Source organism: Neoarius graeffei, chromosome 2 (assembly GCF_027579695.1).
Source record: "Neoarius graeffei isolate fNeoGra1 chromosome 2, fNeoGra1.pri, whole genome shotgun sequence".
Taxonomy (NCBI): domain Eukaryota; kingdom Metazoa; phylum Chordata; class Actinopteri; order Siluriformes; family Ariidae; genus Neoarius; species Neoarius graeffei.
In genome coordinates, this window is record NC_083570.1 from 102835803 (window position 1) to 102855232 (window position 19430).

Genomic DNA, 19430 nt, shown 5'->3' on the forward strand with positions numbered 1-19430 from the left:
GTGCTGGGTAATAGAGACTCACTGAGGCTGTGCGTAGCTCATTGAGTCTGTGCGTATATGGGTGGACGAGTAGATGACTCATGCCAAGTCCTTAACAACTCCAGTAAGCTAGCTAATGATGATGATTATTATTAATATTATTATTATTATTACTATTTTTGGTCATTAGAATAAATATGATGGTCTATAACAGATACTGAGACAGATGCTTTGGTGATTTCTTTATGATGTACATAAACAATAATGTGCACCAAAAGGGTTTCATGATTCAAAGGCTTTTATTAATAATTCAAAGCAGGACATTGCAGTGATACACACACTTAACACACATGTAGGAGATCATTAAGAAGAAGAATTGAGTTAAACTGAGGAGTGTGTGAGCTCACATGTTAATAACACAAATGAAATGATGAAAGTGGGAGATTTGAGCAGTAAAGGCCACATGTAACACACAGTGAAGCAGTAGAAGGTGAGCTGAGTAAAGTGTGTGTGAGCTCACAGCTCTGAGCACTGCTCTGTGTTCACTCTGCCCACCACAGTAGGTTGGTTGTCTTTGGAGGCCTCACAGGTCACCACCTTGTTCCTCCACTGCTCCGGGTGGAGGCTCAGCGTGCTGCTCCAGCTGTAGAGGCCGTCCGCGTGCAGAACGGCGGTGCTGCGGCTCTCCCCCGAGCTCCAGCTGCTCCCATCAACCTTCCAGCTCAGTGTCCAGTCCGAGGGGAAGCCCTTGTCGGCCACACACATGAGTGTGACCTTCTCCTGCTGCAGCTCCACACTGGAGGGAGGCAACACCGTCACACTGGGCTGAGTGACACCTACACACACACACACACACACACACATACAGTTGAGACAGGAATGGACAGCTGTCAGTCACTCAGGCTTCGTTTCAGCTCACTGTGTGTTTCACTTCCCTTTATATCTTACAGAGCAGAACTGAGTTCAGTGGAGCATCACAAACGTTTCACACTCAGTTCAAACACTTTTACATCTTAGATCTATAATCATTTACGTATATTACAGTTATCCCTGGACAGGAAAATTTAATTATACTGAGTATTCAGGAATTAAAAATATTAAATTCATTTTATAACATGAATAAGCCACATTTAAAATTCAGAATATTTACCACTTAAGCAAATTCAGTTTTGGTTTCTACATTTAAATCTGTTTCAGGACTCACAGTCTCTAAGATATTAACTGGTGTTAAAATCATTCAACAAAAACATCACCTGTAATTTGCACAATGATATCTACTTCGCTTTTAGATTTAAAATACAATTAACCACCAGCACTATAGTCAAATACATTTAAGATTTAAATCATAATAAACAACCAGCAGTATAATCAAATACATTTTTCAAACTTCTAAAATAATGGAAATTTGAGAAACAAAAGGATGTTACACAAAAATCACATCTCACTGAGTGGATGTGGAGGAAAAATACATGTAAAATATATTCTTTACACATTACAACATGAATCTGAACACACTCCATTTCAGTCATTAATCTGAACACACTCCATTTCAGTCATTAATCTGAACACACTCCATTTCAGTAATTAATCTGAACACACTCCATTTCAGTAATTAGTAAACAGGTTACTTACGGCCCACAGACAGTTTGGTTCCTCCACCAAAAGTCCACCACAGTGATACAAACAGGTTTAGCGGCCGTACAAAAACCCTGCTGCTCTAAACTCACTGCTCTCTCCATCCATTTAAACCTCTTATTACAAAACAGCTACAAAACACCAACTTCTGCTCACATCAGCTGATTAATACACTAACTCTCTGACTGTTTTACTACATTTCACTGTTTTTTTTTCTTTTAAAACACCAAGAGTGTCAATCTAAACTGAGGTTGCAATTAGTGTGTAAGAAACACAAATAATTTTCACAAACTAAAGCTGAAAAGTCACAAAATGTCGATCTGCAATTGTTCAGGTTTTACTCCGATTGACTCATGGAGTAAAAATGCTGATGTACTCATGAGAAATTTACAATATATGACTGAATGTGTGGAGCTAAAGTGAAAATAATTCCTCCACTGCTTCTGTAGACTGATAGAAAGTTATGATATGATATTTAAGTCCTACAATAATCTAAATATTAATTTTCAGTCAAAAATATGAGTGTGTATTTACTCACTGCCAACATTGATGCTGCTTCTTCCACCATAAATCCACTACAGTGAGAAACTCATTAACATTCAGTACAAACACCATCCAGTGAAAGTTGAAGCTTCTCTCTCTAATTCACTTATTTATGCATCTTAGACCTCAAAGTGTTTTACAGAAAATCTCCATCTGACCCCACAAGTAAAATTCACACAATAACTCTGTAGTAGTGTGAGAATTACAGTAAGATTGGGGGAATGTGGTAAAGGTGTTTCCATACTTAGAGGACACTTTGCATTGGCAGCACATGCTTCAGTGCTCTGGGAGTGTTTATAGCGCTGTGACTTTAACACTTCATGACTGAGAGCTGCTGCTACAGCAACTTCACCCACAGCTACCATGACTTTGATCCCCGTCTTCATCTGGACACTGATCCTCTGGACTCAAGGTCAGACACGGCTTTGCCTTTTATATTTTAAACAAACTCGTCAAGACAATACATTTTTCAGGTTTGTCTCATGATTATTCTTTCAACAGTTTCTGTATCATATGGTTTTTTTTTTTCAGAATGCAGAGGTCAAGTCACAGTAACTCAGACTCCTGGAGTGAAATCTGCTCTTCCAGGAGAAACAGTCACCATCAACTGTAGAACCAGTCAGGCAGTGTATTATTCCAGCTCATACGGCCACTACTTACACTGGTATCAGCAGAAACCTGGAGAAGCTCCTAAACTCCTGATTAAATTTGCAAATCAGCTACAGTCAGGTTTTCCAGCTCGTTTCAGTGGCAGTGGATCTGGATCTGATTTCACTCTGACCATCAGTGGAGTCCAGACTGAAGATGCAGGAGATTATTACTGTCAGAGTTACCATGATATCTCTGGCTACTGGTTAACACAGTGTTGTAGAGTCGTACAAAAACCTCCCTCAGTCAGATTGTAGAGAGACTGCACTGCTGCAGCTGGGAGAGACTCCAGGTGCTGAGTTGGAGGATGTGATACGGCACAAGTTCACAACTCACAGTCGAAATCTCTCAATAACCATGATGATAATGAAAAGTGAGTATATAGTAAGTGTGGCAGCGGGGGCGTGGTCAAGTGTCGGTCTGTGAATGGAGGGCGAAGTCAGGGAAGGTAAGTGGCGGAATCACTGCACCTGATGAGTATTAACCTGTGTTTGTGTGTCTTCCCCAGTGACCAGGCCCTATAAGAGGAGAGGGAGAGCGGGGGAAGGGAGCTTCTCCCCAACCTGAATGCTTGTGTGCGTGCGTAGTTTAAAGCTGAAAAGCTAAATAAAGAGTCTTTTGAGACCTCAGTTCTGGCCTGCCGTGCTTCTGTGATTCACCCACCTAGAACCCTTGCTACAGTCAGCTATATTTCCATTAAATTAGTTCAACAAAGAAAGATGTAGGATTAGACTTCGAGGCCTTTTTGAATCTTTTCCTGCTATATTTTCACTCTATCTTCCTTTGCGCCCAACACTGAATTGGTTCAGAAAAAGGAAATATGGCTAATCATTTCGAAAGCCATTGTTCTGAAAAACTTAGATGAAGCTGTTGACTGTTTGCCCATTTCTGGTACATCACACACTGACATTACTGACCCTAAAGTGTATACCATGTCAGTTGCATAAGTATTCACACACACTGCACTTTTCCACATTTTCTAGTGTTACAGCCTGGAATTGAAATGCACTTAAGTGGGACTAAAGGTCATGAAGCTACACAAAACCTCCCACATTATTGAAGTTTGGGGGAAATCAGTAAAGGTTGTTATTAGTTAATTAACTCTAAATTAGTTCTAATGAAACAAGTTCCCATCAGAAGTCATATGTTGAATGGTGTCCACCAGTGTCACATGATCGCAGTGTAAATCTACCTTTTCCTGAAAAGCCCTGAAATATGTTGGAGAACATCCTGAAACAAACAGCATCATGGAAAACAAGTTCTTGATGGAAGTCATATGAAACCCTGTTTGAGTTTATCTTCATGCTTGTGGCAGAAGCAGCAAACATGGAAGAATCGGTCTGATGAGAACAAAACACAACTTGGAACAAGGAACTAAACTATATTTGGTCAAAACTGATGTCCCAAATGAAGCATGATGGTGGGAACATCACGTTGAGAGAATTACCTTTGGCCCCTTTGTGGCATCCTGAGTAATGCCCTTCTTTACCTGGACACTGATTTTTCGTGAACAGCCTCCTCTAGGCAGAGTCTCATTAGTGCTGTATTTGATCCAGTTTTAAAATAATGGATTTAATTGTGCTCTGTGGTATATTCAAACTTTGGGAAATGTTTTTACCAAACCCCACCGAGACTGATACTTTTCCAGTGAGACCATGGAGATCTTTAATTGCAATGATGTGCTATTTTGTGTAGATTGGAAGCTTCACAGATTGGGAACACTAAGTGAGCGTCACTTCTGTCTTCCTCTTCCTTTGGCAGGAAAATTCAGAAAGGCAGTGAGGCGAACAGCTGGCTGTGCTAACAGCTGATGGCGAAAGCTGGTTGTCCCAGCAACTTGCTACCGGGCTATATGGGCCCAAAGAAGATCCCCACTGCTGAGGAAGTCGATGACATAAAAAAGTCACTCGACTTCATAACAGAAGAAGTTTCTGCTGTCAGGCTGCAGCAGAAGAGCATATAGGACTTGGTGGTAGAGGTGAAAATGCTGCGGATCCAGAATGTGGAGAAGGATAAGCAGATCGCCGACCTGGAAAGCCGAGTGGCCGACCTGGAGCAATACTCCAGAATGAACGACGTTGTCGTCACCAGGCTTCAGGTAAAACCTTGGTCATACGCTTGGGCGGTGACCGCTATCAGCAGGGAGGAGCCCAGGGAGCTGGATGTGAGCGCCACGGAGCAACAGGTAGCTGCTTTCCTGCAGTCCAGGGAAATTCACCTGGACTGCGATAACATTGAGGCTTGCCACCTGCTACCAAGGAGGAACACCAGAGACAAACAGCCCATCATCATGAGATTCATCAGCCGGAAACATAAAGCAACACTACTGAAACAAGGAAGAAAACTGAAAGGGACAAACGTCTACATCAATGAGCACCTGACAAAATGCAATGCTGACATTGCCAGAAAAGCATGACATCTGAAGAAGGAAAATAAAATTAAATCTGCATGGATCACCAACTGCAAAGTATTCATTAAGCTGAACGGTACACCGGAGGAGGCAAGAGTTCTGGTCATACGGAACATCGAGGACTTGGACAAATACCAGTGATGCTATCGGGACTGTATGGTAATCAATACCCACGTGACACTACACCAAACTCAACCATGACACACACCGAAATAACTCCTTCATCCATTACCCGGAACACTACTCGGCTAACGCAAATGCTTGTTGATTATGAAAACCTGGAACTGAAACCACATGAATTCACTGACCATAAACTATTGGATACAGAAAATGACATAGACCCAGACAATAACTTTTTCTCAACCATTAAGGACAATTGCCACTATTACACAGAGAAGCAGTACAATCAGTCCACTGAGGCTGTGGGAAAATTATCAATAATACACTTCAACAGGGGCGGCACGGTGGTGTAGTGGTTAGCGCTGTCGCCTCACAGCAAGAAGGTCCTGGGTTCGAGCCCCGGGGCCGGCAAGGGCCTTTCTGTGTGGAGTTTGCATGTTCTCCCCGTGTCCGCGTGGGTTTCCTCCGGGTGCTCCGGTTTCCCCCACAGTCCAAAGACATGCAGGTTAGGTTAACTGGTGACTCTAAATTGACCGTAGGTGTGAATGTGAGTGTGAATGGTTGTCTGTGTCTATGTGTCAGCCCTGTGATGACCTGGCGACTTGTCCAGGGTGTACCCCGCCTTTCGCCCGTAGTCAGCTGGGATAGGCTCCAGCTTGCCTGCGACCCTGTAGAAGGATAAAGCGGCTAGAGATAATGAGATGAGATGAGACACTTCAACAGCAGAAGTATGTACGCTAACTTCAAACACATCAAGAAATACTTAAGTCAGTTTACTCATCCATTCAACATAATTGCCATAATGGAGACCTGGTTTGACATGAAGAAAGGAGTGGATTTTGAACTGGCTGGATATGAATTTAATTATATAAACAGGAAAAATTAAGGTGGAGGAGGAGTGGCGGTGTATGTGGACCGTAATTTGAATTATAAGTTAATAGATGGCATGACATCAGTGATTGATAATTGTAGATGTCAGAGCGGGTGGGTGGAGCACAGAAGGACACCAGGCCAGAACTGAGCTCCAAAAACTCTTTTTTATTTGCACTTTTCAGTACGAACATATACTCTCCCAGCCACACACATACACACACACAAGTCATCTGGTGCAGGAGAGAGCTCCCTTCCTCTGCCCTCTCTCTCCTTATATAGGGCGTGGTTGCTGGGAAGACACACAAACACAGGTTAATTCACATCAGGTGTAGTGATTCTGCCACTTACCTTCCCTGACTCTGCCCTCCGGTCACAGACTGACGCTTGACCACGCCCCCACTGCCACATACCCCCACTGCCTGACTCAGGCCGGGCAGCCGTCCGGCCCTCAGCCGACTCCCCCCCGCTTGACGGGAGAGGAAGTCCGCCACTACCATCTGCGCCCCCGGCCTGTGGACCACCTTGAAGTTAAAGGGTTGGAGTGCCAGATACCAACGGGTGATCCGCGCGTTGGCATCCTTCATGCGGTGGAGCCACTGGAGGGGCGCGTGGTCTGAACAGAGGGTGAAAGAGCATCCCAGCAGGTAGTAACGGAGGGCGAGGACCACCCACTTGATGGCCAGGCACTCCTTCTCTATGGTGCTTTAGCGCCCCTCACACACTGACAGCTTTCGACTTATGTACAGCACTGGGCGATCCTCCCCCTCCACCTTCTGGGACAAAACAGCCCCCAGCCCTCTGTCCGACGTGTTTGTCTGCAATATAAAAGGGAGAGAAAAGTCAGGGGAGTGTAACAGTGGCCCCCCACATAGCGCAGCCTTTACCTCAGAAAAAGCCTACTGGCATTGCTCCATCCACTGGACTGGATCTGGTGCCCCCTTTTTAGTGTGATCAGTCAGTGGGCTGGTGACATCCGAATAATTAGGTATAAACCTACGATAATAGCCAGCCAGCCCCAGGAACTGTCTCACCCCCTTTTTGGTCTTGGGCCTCAGGCAGGCTGCAATCGCTGCAGTCTTGTTAATTTGGGGACGCACCTGCCCATTGCCCAAGTGGAAGCCCAGATACTGTACTTCCACCTGCCCAATCGCACACTTCTTCGGGTTGGCTGTGAGACCCGCCCGCCTCAGCGACCTAAGGACGGCCCTCAGGTGTTGTAGGTGCCACGGCCAGTCATTACTATAAATAATGATGTCGTCAAGGTATGCGGCAGCATAGGTGGCGTGGGAGTGGAGGACCCTATCCATCAGCCGCTGAAACGTAGCGGGCGCCCCAAACAGCCCAAAAGGAAGTGTGACAAACTGGTGTAAGCCAAACGGTGTGGAAAAGGCCGTTTTTTCTCGGGATAATGGAGTCAAGGGGATCTGCCAATAACCCTTTGTCAAATCCAGTGTCGAGTAAAAGTGAGCCGTGCCTAGTCGATCAAGCAACTCATCCGAGGCATTGGGTACACGTCGAATTTAAACACCGCATTGACTTTTCTATAGTCTACACAGAGCCGGACCGACCCATCAGCCTTGGGTACCAAGACCACCGGGCTGCTTCAGTCGCTGTGGGACTCCTCGACGATGCCCATTTCGAGCATGGCCTCGAGTTCTTCCCGAACCACTTTTTTCTTGTGTTTGGGTAGCCTGTAAGGGCGGCTACACACTACCACCCCCGGGGGCATCTCAGTGTGGTGCTCTATGAGGTCAGTGCAGCGGGGCAGGGGCGAGAACACGTCCGAAAATTCGGTCTGCAACTGGGCAACCTCCGCGAGTTGTGTCAGGGAGAGGTGGTCTCCACAGGGGACTGGAGAGGTACGCGATGCCAGTGCTCCCTTTTGAACCTCTGACCCCAGCTCCGCCTTCTCTGGAACCACCGACACCAACACCATGGGGACCTCCTCGTTCCAGAGTTTGAGTAGATTGAGGTGGTAAATCTGTAGCGCCCCACCCCTGTCCGTTCGCCTCACCTCGTAGTCGACGTCCCCGACTCGCCGTGTGACTTCAAAGGGTCCTTGCCACTTGGCGATTAATTTGGAGCTCGATGTGGGCAACAGTACGAGTACTTTATCTCCCGGTGTGAACTCCCTAAGGCGCATACCCTTGTTGTACAGGCAAGTTTGCTGTTCTTGGGCCTGTCACAAATTCTCCTGGGTTAGGTGCATGAGTGTGTGGAGTTTTGCACGCAGGTCAATAACATATTGAATTTCATTTTTACTTGGTGAAGGTCCCTCCTCCCAATTTTCTCACAGCACGTTTAAAATGCCACACGACTTATGCCCATATAACAATTCAAACAGTGAAAACCCCATGGAGACTTGTGGGACCTCTCGCACTACAAACAACAAGGGTTTGAGCCATTTATCCCAATTACATGTGTCCTCCCTTACGAATTTCTTAATTATATTTTTGAGGGTGCGATTGAATCGTTCGACTAAACCATCCGTTTGTGGGTGATAAATGCTGGTGCAGATCGGCTTAATACCTAATAACCCATAAAGTTCATTCAGTGTTTGTGACATAAACGAGGTGCCTTGATCAGTCAGAATCTCTTTCGGGATTCCAACTTGGGAGATAACGCGGAAGAATGCTTCCGCAATACTGCGTGCTGAGATATTGCAAAGAGGCACTGCGTCCGGCTATCGCCTTGCATAGTCCACCAGAACTAATGTAAAGCGGTACCCTCATGTTGACCGATCTAATGGCCTGACGAGATCCATCCCAATTCTTTCAAACGGGGTCTCGATTAATGGGAGAGGGTGCAAAGGCGCTTTTGGGATGGCCGCTGGATTTACTAACTGGCATTCGCGGTATGCCGTACACCACCTACGGACATCACCGCGAATTCCTGGCCAATAGAACCGGGCCATTATTCGGGCTAGTGTTTTATCCTGCCCTAAGTGTCCAGCCATGGGATTAAAGTGAGCCGCCTGGAATACCAATTCCCGGCGGCTTTTTGGAATCAAGAGCTGCATGATTTGTTCTTTAGTCTGAGTGTCCTGCGTCACTCAGTACAATCTATCCTTCAGAATAGAAAAATAGGGGAAGGACGGGGTGGCATTTGGCTGGAGCGTTTGACCATCGATTACTCTCACTTGGTCAAATGCATGCCGCAGAGTCTCGTCTCGCGACTGATCTAATGGGAAATCTGCGAGGGATTCCCCGAGCGAGGGAGGAGGAGCCGGCGGCTCCTCACTCTGACGTGGAGATGACATAGATGGCTCTGTGACAGCTGCTCCCGCCAATGCGACACCGGGACCTCCCCTTGCTGAAATACGACAGGACCCACTCTTTACTAAATGACTCATTAATTCCCCGAATCCCGGCCAATCAGTCCCCAAAATTATCGAGTGGGTGAGGCGAGGATTAACCACCGCCTTCACTCTAAACTTTTCCCCTCTGAAAAAAATGTGGACTGACACTAAAGGGTAGCTGTGAACATCCCCGTGCACACACAACACCTTCAGCCCCTGTGCTCCCCCCAATGCCTCGTCTTGCACCAGGCTTTGGTGGCTTGAGGTCTGATTACAGCCAGAGTCCACCAAAGCCTGATATGTATCCCCTTGGATACTCACCGGTATGCGATACGCTCTGGCCTGATCAAGGGCGGCTCCTGGCGCATCGGGGATCTGAACCGCCGCGCCTACTTCCATCACCGAGCACTGCTGTTTGAGGTGGCCCGGCTTCCCGCAGCTTCAGCAAACCGGCCCAGGCTTTCTCTCTGCACCGGTACTCTGGGGCTCACTCACCTGAGGGGGGGAGAGACAGACATGGAAGTGAGAAACGGGAAGACACCGCAGGTGTGGTGGACCGGCTGTGAGGGAGCCGGCCCCCGCCTCCGTGGTGGGGGAACGGGGCGAGGACGAGACACAGAAGGGGAGGGGGAAAGAGAGAGAGAGGAGAGAAGCGAAGAGGGGATCTGTGATCCTGCCGCGGGAACAGCCGCCAAATGACCCTCCGCCAACTCGATGGCCTGATCCAGCGACGCCGGGCGATGGCACTGGACCCACTCCACTGTTCCTTTGGGAAGTTGTGCGATGAACTGCTCCAGTGCCACCAGGTCGACGACTCCGTCAGTGTCGCGGTTGTCAGTCCTCAGCCACCGCCAGCAGGTGTCCCAAAGTTTCTGGCCAAACACGAACGGGCAGCCAACCCCCTCTAGGCGCAGAAGCGCTGACGATGTTGTTCGGGGGTGCGCCCCACACGCTGAGGACGGCCCGGCGCAGGTCCGCGTAGACTAGCTGGCTGTCGGTGGGGAGCTGTAGCGCGGCCTGCTGCGCCTCGCCCGTTAGCAGGGGGAGGAGGTGCGCCGTGCGCTGTTCCACCGGCTACCCCGAGGCTTCTGCTGCTTGTTCAAATAGCATGAGGAAGGCCTCGGGGTCGTCGTGCGGGCCCATCTTCGTTGGGGTGAGGTGGAGTGGGCCCGCAGCGGTGGAGATGGTGAACCCCACCATGAGGAGGTGCCGGAATGCCTGACGATCTTCCTGTTGCACCAGCACCAGGGCCTCGAACCGTTGTCCTTGCTCCTTTCGGAGGGCGAGCAGAGCCTTGTGCTGGCTCTGTTGGGCTGTGGTGAGGGCGTGAATCAGGTCTGCGAAGGGGGAGGACTCCATGGGGCTGTTCTCTTCTGTGCTCAGTCCCGGGTTTCAGCACCACTGTAGATGTCAGAGCAGGTGGGTGGAGCACAGAAGGACAGCAGGCCAGAACTGAGTTCCAAAAACTCTTTTTTATTTGCACTTTTCAGTACGAACATATACTCTCCCAGCCACACACACACACACACACACAAGTCATCTGGTGCGGGAGAGAGCTCCCTTCCTCTGCTCTCTCTCTCCTTATATAGGGCGTGGTTGCTGGGAAGACACACAAACACAGGTTAATTCACATCAGGTGTAGTGATTCTGCCACTTACCTTCCCTGACTCCGCCCCCCGGTCACAGACAGACGCTTGACCATGCCCCCACTGCCACAATAACTTATTAGAATGTTTAACAATCGAAATTAATATTGAAAAAAGTAGAAATGTATTAATTAGCTGTATATATAGAGCGCCAGAAACTAGCATAGAGGCGTTTAAGGACTGGGTAGAAAAGACATTTACAGTAGATACAGTAATAAAAAAGTTATCTTCATTTGTGGGGATACTAATATTGATCTCTTGAACCCTAATAAGCACAGTATGACTGAGCAATTTATTAATACCATGTACAGTATGAGTCTCCACCCAAAAATTACCAGACCCACCAGAATTACTGACCATAGTGCTTCCTTAATAGATAATATATTTACCAATGATATAGATAATAACATTATAAGTGGAATATTAATCAATGATATTAGTGATCATCTACCAGTTTTTACAATTTATGACTGTAATCATAAGAGAAATGTGACAGACCATAAACTTAAGTATAGAAGAGTTAGGACTGAGGAGGCCATGTTTGCATTAAATAATGATTTATTAATACAAGACTGGGAATCAGTTTATATAGAGAATAGCATTGATTGAGCATATGATAATTTTCTAAGTATATTCAAATTATTATATTATAAAAATTGCCCACTGAAGCAATATAGTACAAAACAAAACTATAATGACCAACCTTGGATTACTAAGGGATTACAAAAAGCTTGTAAGAAGAAAAACACTGTATATAGAGAATTTATTAAATTAAGAACCAAAGAGGCAGAAAATAAATATAAAAACAAGTTAACAAGTATCATAAGGAGATGTAGGAAGGATTATTATGGTAAAATAATATACTGTATAATAACAAAAATAATATTAAAGGAATATGGAATATATTAAATAGTATTATTAAAGATTGTTCTGGACAAATACATTACCCTAAATACTTTAATGACAAAGGTATCGGAAATTATAACATGGATGTAGTTGCTAATAGTTTTAATATTTTTTTTTTGTTAATGTTGGACCAAGATTAGCTTAAAATATCTCTGATCCGGTAACAAATGATGACTGTATAGATAATATTATAAAGAGGAATTCTTGTTCTATGTTTCTTACACCAGTAGATGAGAAGGAAATTATTGATATAGTTAATAAATGTAGTAATAAAATATCCACAGATTGTAATGATATTGATATGAAACTAGTGAAAACTATTATTGGGGGGATTTCTAAACAATTACCATACATCTGTAACTTGTCATTTCAAACCGGTACATTTCCAAGCAATATGAAAATAGCAAAAGTAATTCCATTGTATAACTCTGGGGACAAACACAACTTCACAAATTACAGACCTGTTTCTTTACTTCCTCAATTCTCCAAAATTCTTGAAAAACTATTCAATAACAGATTAGATAAAGTCATTGAAAAATACAAACTACTCAGTGATAGTCAATATGGATTTAGAGCAAATAGATCAACAGAGATGGCACTAATGGAATCATCTTATTCTCATTATCTCTAGCCGCTTTATCCTTCTACAGGGTTGCAGGCAAGCTGGAGCCTATCCCAGCTGACTACGGGCGAAAGGCGGGGTACACCCTGGACAAGTCGCCAGGTCATCACAGGGCTGACACATAGACACAGACAATCATTCACACTCACATTCACACCTACGGTCAATTTAGAATCACCAGTTAACCTAACCTGCATGTCTTTGGACTGTGGGGGAAACCGGAGCACCCGGAGGAAACCCACGCGGACACGGGGAGAACATGCAAACTCCACACAGAAAGGCCCTCGCCGGCCACGGGGCTCGAACCCGGACCTTCTTGCTGTGAGGCGACAGCGCTAACCACTACACCACCGTGCCGCCCCGTAATGGAATCAATTGAAGAAATCAGTAACTCTATAGATGATAAGAAACATGTCGCTGGGATATTTATTGATCTTCAAAAAGCTTTTGATACTATTAATCATGATATATTAATTAATAAGATGGAACAATATTGGATAAGAGGAGTTGTATTAAATTGGATAAAAAGTTATTTGAGCAACAGGACACAATTTGTGAAGTTGGGTGACTCTGTCTCAACTCATTTGAATATTGATTGTGGTGTCCCTCAGGGGTCAGTATTGGGTCCTAAACTGTTTATTCTTTATATAAATGATATGTGCAATGTATCAAAGATATTTAAGATGGTATTATTTGCAGATGACACAATTATGTTTTATTCTGGAACAAATTTACATGAGTTAGAAAACAATCTCTTCAGAATTGTGCAGGTTAAAAAGTTGGTTTGATTGAAATAAATTATCATTAAATCTGTCTAAAACAAAAATCATGTTATTTAATAATTATAAAATAAATAGGGCAATAAATGTACAGGCAGATGGTGTTGATATTGAAAGAGTTTCTAATAATAAATTTCTTGGGGTAATAATAGATGATAGAATTAATTGGAAATCACATATAAAATACATACTAATGAAACTATCAAGAAGCATATCTGTGTTGTGTAAAGCTAAGCACATCCTGAACTATAATTCACTCCGCATTCTTTACTGTTCCCTGGTTTTACTGTACTTAAGTTACTGCTCAGTGGTGTGGGGAAATACGTATAAATGTTCACTTCATGCAATAACTATACTTCAAAAAGAGCTATAAGAATAATTCATAGTGCTGGTTACCGAGATCATACTAATTCATTGTTCTTAAATTCAAAATGTTTAAAGGGTGGCACGGTGGTGTAGTGGTCAGCACTGTCGCCTCACAGCAAGAAGGTCCAGGTTCGAGCCCCGTGGCCGGCGAGGGCCTTTCTGTGTGGAGCTTGCATGTTCTCCCCGTGTCCGCGTGGGTTTCCTCCGGGTGCTCCGGTTTCCCCCACAGTCCAAAGACATGCAGGTTAGGATAACTGGTGACTCTAAATTGACCGTAGGTGTGAATGTGAGTGTGAATGGTTGTCTGTGTCTATGTGTCAGCCCTGTGATGACCTGGCGACTTGTCCAGGGTGTACCCCGCCTTTCACCCGTAGTCAGCTGGGATAGGCTCCAGCTTGCCTGCGACCCTGTAGAACAGGATAAAGCGGCTAGAGATAATGAGATGAGATGAGAAAATGTTTAAAATTCAGGGATATTATAGAATATAAAACTGCCTTAGTAATGAACAAAGTAAGGAATTATAAAGTACCAAGGAATATCCAAACAATGTTCTCGGATAGAGAGGGGGGCTATAATTTTAGGGGGAAATAGTTATAGGTAGGTGTATATGTATGTACTGTATATATGTATTGTATGTGTGTATAAATGCATAGCATAAGTATTTGTATATATATGATTTGATTTGGGTGATATTATGCCATGTTGGTATGTCTTGGTATATTGGTATTTTTTTTTTTGTTGTTGTTGATTTTGCTTTCTTTTGTATATATAGTTTATTATGGTGGAAAGTGATGTTTGATTAACGGTGGTATAGAGGGTTAGGATTTGATAAGTTATTTACTTCTTCCTAATCCTTTCCGAACATTATTATGTTATTGCCTTGTGGCTACGCTATTCTGTTTATGAGGATGTTTTGATGATTGCATTTTTTTATTTTTATTTTTTGTTTTTTTGTTTGTTTTTATATCTTCTTTACTGTTTGGAATCAATCAATCAGTCAATCAGTCAATCAATCAATCAATCAATCAATCAATCAATCAATCAATCAATAAAACTTGGCCACATGATGCTGGCAGTGCTGGGGAATTGAGACTCACTGAGGCTGTGCGTAGCTCATTGAGTCTGTACGTATATGGGTGGTCGAGTAGATGACTCATGCCAAGTCCTTAACAACTCCAGTAAGCTAGCTAATAATGATGATGATGATGATTATTAATATTACTATTATTGGTCGTTAGAATAAATATGATGGTCTATAACAGATACTGAGACAGATGCTTTGGTCATTTCTTTATGATGTACATGAACAATAATGTGCACCAAAAGGGTTTCATGATTCAAAGGCTTTTATTAATAATTCAAAGCAGGACATTGCAGTGATACACACACTTAACACACATGTAGGAGATCATTAAGAAGAAGAGTTGAGTTAAACTGAGGAGTGTGTGAGCTCACATGTTAATAAGACAAATGAAATGATGAAAGTGGGAGATTTGAGCAGTAAAGGCCACATGTAACACACAGTGAAGCAGTAGAAGGTGAGCTGAGTAAAGTGTGTGTGAGCTCACAGCTCTGAGCACTGCTCTGTGTTCACTCTGCCCACCACAGTAGGTTGGTTGTCTTTGGAGGCCTCACAGGTCACCACCTTGTTCCTCCACTGCTCCGGGTGGAGGCTCAGCGTGCTGCTCCAGCTGTAGAGGCCGTCCGCGTGCAGAACGGCGGTGCTGCGGCTCTCCCCCGAGCTCCAGCTGCTCCCATCAACCTTCCAGCTCAGTGTCCAGTCCGAGGGGAAGCCCTTGTCGGCCACACACATGAGTGTGACCTTCTCCTGCTGCAGCTCCACACTGGAGGGAGGCAACACCGTCACACTGGGCTGAGTGACACCTACACACACACACACACACACACACACACACACACACACACACACACACACACACACACACACACAGTTGAGACAGGAATGGACAGCTGTCAGTCACTCAGGCTTCGTTTCAGCTCACTGTGTGTTTCACTTCCCTTTATATCTTACAGAGCAGAACTGAGTTCAGTGGAGCATCACAAACGATTCACACTCAATTCAAATACTTTTACATCTTAGATCTATAATCATTTACGTATATTGCAGTTATCCCTGGACAGGAAAATTGAATTAGACCAAGTATTCAGTCATTAAAAATATGAAGCTCATTTTATAACATGAATAAGCCACATTTAAAATACAGAATATTTACCACTTAAGCAAATTCAGTTTTGATTTCTACATTTAAATCCGTTTTTGGACTCACAGTCTCTAAGATATTAAATGTCATTAAAATCATTCAGCAAAAATCTCATCTGTAATTTGCACAATGATATCTACTTTCCTTTTAGATTTAAATTATAATTAACTACCAGCAGTAGAATCAAATACAATTAAGCTTTAAATTATAATTAACAACCTGCAATATAATCAAAGACATTTTTCAAACTTCTAAAATAAGGGAAATTTGAGAAACAGAAGTACTTGACACAAAAATCACATCTGATCTGAATTTGGAGGAAAAATAAATCTAATTACACATTACAACATGAATCTGAACACACTCCATTTCAGTCATTAATCTGAACACACTGCATTTCAGTGATTAATCTGAACACACTCCATTTCAGTCATTAATCTGAACACACTCCATTTCAGTCATTAATCTGAACACACTCCATTTCAGTAATTAGTAAACAGGTTACTTACGGCCCACAGACAGTTTGGTTCCTCCACCAAAAGTGTACCACAGTGATACAAACAGGTTTAGCGGCCGTACAAAAACCCTGCTGCTCTAAACTCACTGCTCTCTCCATCCATTTAAACCTCTTATTACAAAACAGCTACAAAACACCAACTTCTGCTCACATCAGCTGATTAATACACTAACTCTCTGACTGTTTTACTACATTTTACTGTTTTTTTTTTCTTTTTATACACCAAGAGTGTCAATCTAAACTGAGGATGCAATTAGTGCGTAAGAAACACAAATAAATTACACAAAATAAAAGTTGAAATTTCACAAAATGTAGATCTGCAATTGCACAGGATTTACCCAGAATGCCTCATGGAGTAAAAATGCTGATGTACTCATGAGAAATTTACAATATATGACTGAATGTGTGGAGCTAAAGTGAGAATAATTCCTCCACTGCTTCTGTAGACTGATAGAAAGTTATGATATGATATTTAAGTCCTACGATGAACTAAAGATTAATTTACAGTCAAAAATATTAGTGTGTATTTACTCACTGCCAACATTGATGCTGCTTCTTCCACCATAAATCCACTACAGTGAGAAACTCATTAACATTCAGTACAAACACCATCCAGTGAAAGTTGAAGCTTCTCTCTCTAATTCACTTATTTATGCATCTTAGACCTCAAAGTGTTTTACAGAAAATCTCCATCTGACCCCACAAGTAAAATTCACACAATAACTCTGTAGTAGTGTGAGAATTACGGTAAGATTGGGGGAATGTGGTAAAGGTGTTTCCATACTTAGAGGACACTTTGCATTGGCAGCACATGCTTCAGTGCTCTGGGAGTGTTTATAGCGCTGTGACTTTAACACTTCATGACTGAGAGCTGCTGCTACAGCAACTTCACCCACAGCTACCATGACTTTGATCCCCATCTTCATCTGGACACTGATCCTCTGGACTCAAGGTCAGACACGGCTTTGCCTTTTATATTTTAAACAAACTCGTCAAGACAATACATTTTTCAGGTTTGTCTCATGATTATTCTTTCAACAGTTTCTGTATCATACGTTTTTTTTTCAGAATGCAGAGGTCAAGCCACAGTAACTCAGACTCCTGCAGTGAAATCTGCTCTTCCAGGAGAAACAGTCACCATCAACTGTAGAACCAGTCAGGCGGTGTACACAGACTCAAATGGTGACCGGTTACACTGGTATCAGCAGAAACCTGGAGAAGCTCCTAAATTCCTGATTAAACTTGCAAATCAGCGACAGTCAGGTTTTCCAGCTCGTTTCAGTGGCAGTGGATCTGGATCTGATTTCACTCTGACCATCAGTGGAGTCCAGACTGAAGATGCAGCAGATTATTACTGTCAGAGTTACCATTCCATCTCTGGTTACTGGTTCACACAGTGTTATAGAGTCGTACAAAAACCTCCCTCAGTCAGATTGTAGAGAGACTGCACTGCTGCAGCTGGGAGAGACTGCAGGTGCTGAGTTGGAGGATGTGATACGACACAAGTTCACAACTCACAGTCGAAATCTCTCCATAACCATGATGATTATGAAAAGTGAGTATATAGTAAGCTATATTTCCATTAAAATAGTTCAGCAACGAAAGATGTAGGATTAGACTTTGAGGCCTTTTTGAATTTTTCCTGCTATATTTTCACTCAATCCTCCTTTGAGCCCAACACTGAATTGGTTCAGAAAAAGGAAATATGGCTAATCATTTCGAAGGCCATTGTTCTGAAAAACTTAGATGAAGCTGTTGATTGTTTGCCCACTTCTGGTACATCACACATTGACATTACTGACCCTAAAGTGTATACCATGTCAGTTGCATAAGTATTCACACACACTGCACTTTTCCACATTTTCTAGTGTTACAGCCTGGAACTGAAATGCACTGAAGTGGGACTAAAGGTCATGAAGCTACACAAAACCTCCCACATTGTTGAAGTTTGGGGAAAATCAGTCAAGGGTCTTATGAGTTAATTAACTCTAAATTAGGCGGCACGGTGGTGTAGTGTTTAGCGCTGTCGCCTCACAGCAAGAAAGTCCGGGTTCGAGCCCCGTGGCCGGCGAGGGCCTTTCTGTGCGGAGTTTGCATGTTCTCCCCGTGTCCGCGTGGGTTTCCTCCGGGTGCTCCGGTTTCCCCCACAGTCCAAAGACATGCAGGTTAGGTTAACTGGTGACTCTAAATTGACCGTAGGTGTGAATGTGAGTGTGAATGGTTGTCTGTGTCTATGTGTCAGCCCTGTGATGACCTGGCGACTTGTCCAGGGTGTACCCCGCCTTTCGCCCATAGTCAGCTGGGATAGGTTCCAGCTTGCCTGCGACCCTGTAGAACAGGATAAAGCGGCTAGAGATAATGAGATGAGAGCTCTAAATTAGTTCTGATGAAACAAGTTCTCATCAGAAGTCATATAATTAGTTGAATGGTGTCCACCAGTGTCACATGATCGCAGTGTAAATCTCCCTGTTCCTGAAAGGCACTGAAATATGTTGGAGAACATCTTTAAATAAATAGCATCATGGAAAACAAGTTCATGATGGAAGTCATATGAAACCCCGTTTGAGTTTATCTTCAGGCTTGTGGCAGACGCAGCAAACATGGAAGAATCAGTCTGATGGGAACAAAACACAACTTGGAACAATGAACTGAACTACTGTATATTTGTGGCAGATCACAGAATCCAGGGACACATGTCTGCCCGGGGGCATTTTGAGTTATTGACAGATTCAGAAAATACAGTTTCTAAGCTTTCCAATGATGCCTTCCATGTGGAGATCTGACAATATTTGAAGAATGTGTGGCCTTTTGAAAGTGTATACTTCTTAAAACAGAAAAGGGAGAAAATCGCCCTCAAAGTTTTCCA

The 19430-nt window shown here is 43.8% G+C and overlaps 4 gene segments (V, D, J or C); 2 read left to right on the forward strand and 2 right to left on the reverse strand.

Moving 5' to 3' along the window:
• Positions 1–19430, forward strand: part of LOC132882078 (probable non-functional immunoglobulin kappa variable 6D-41) — a 293957-nt gene that overhangs the window by 118439 nt on the left and 156088 nt on the right.
• On the reverse strand, positions 424–4462 carry LOC132875715 (Ig kappa-b4 chain C region-like). The segment is given in 3 exon segments: positions 424–815; positions 1612–1696; positions 4424–4462. Coding segments are annotated over 3 exon segments (444 nt in total).
• On the reverse strand, positions 15390–17346 carry LOC132875718 (Ig kappa-b4 chain C region-like). The segment is given in 3 exon segments: positions 15390–15709; positions 16557–16641; positions 17263–17346. Coding segments are annotated over 3 exon segments (489 nt in total).
• On the forward strand, positions 17444–18702 carry LOC132874633 (immunoglobulin kappa variable 6D-21-like). The segment is given in 2 exon segments: positions 17444–17516; positions 17633–18702. Coding segments are annotated over 2 exon segments (420 nt in total).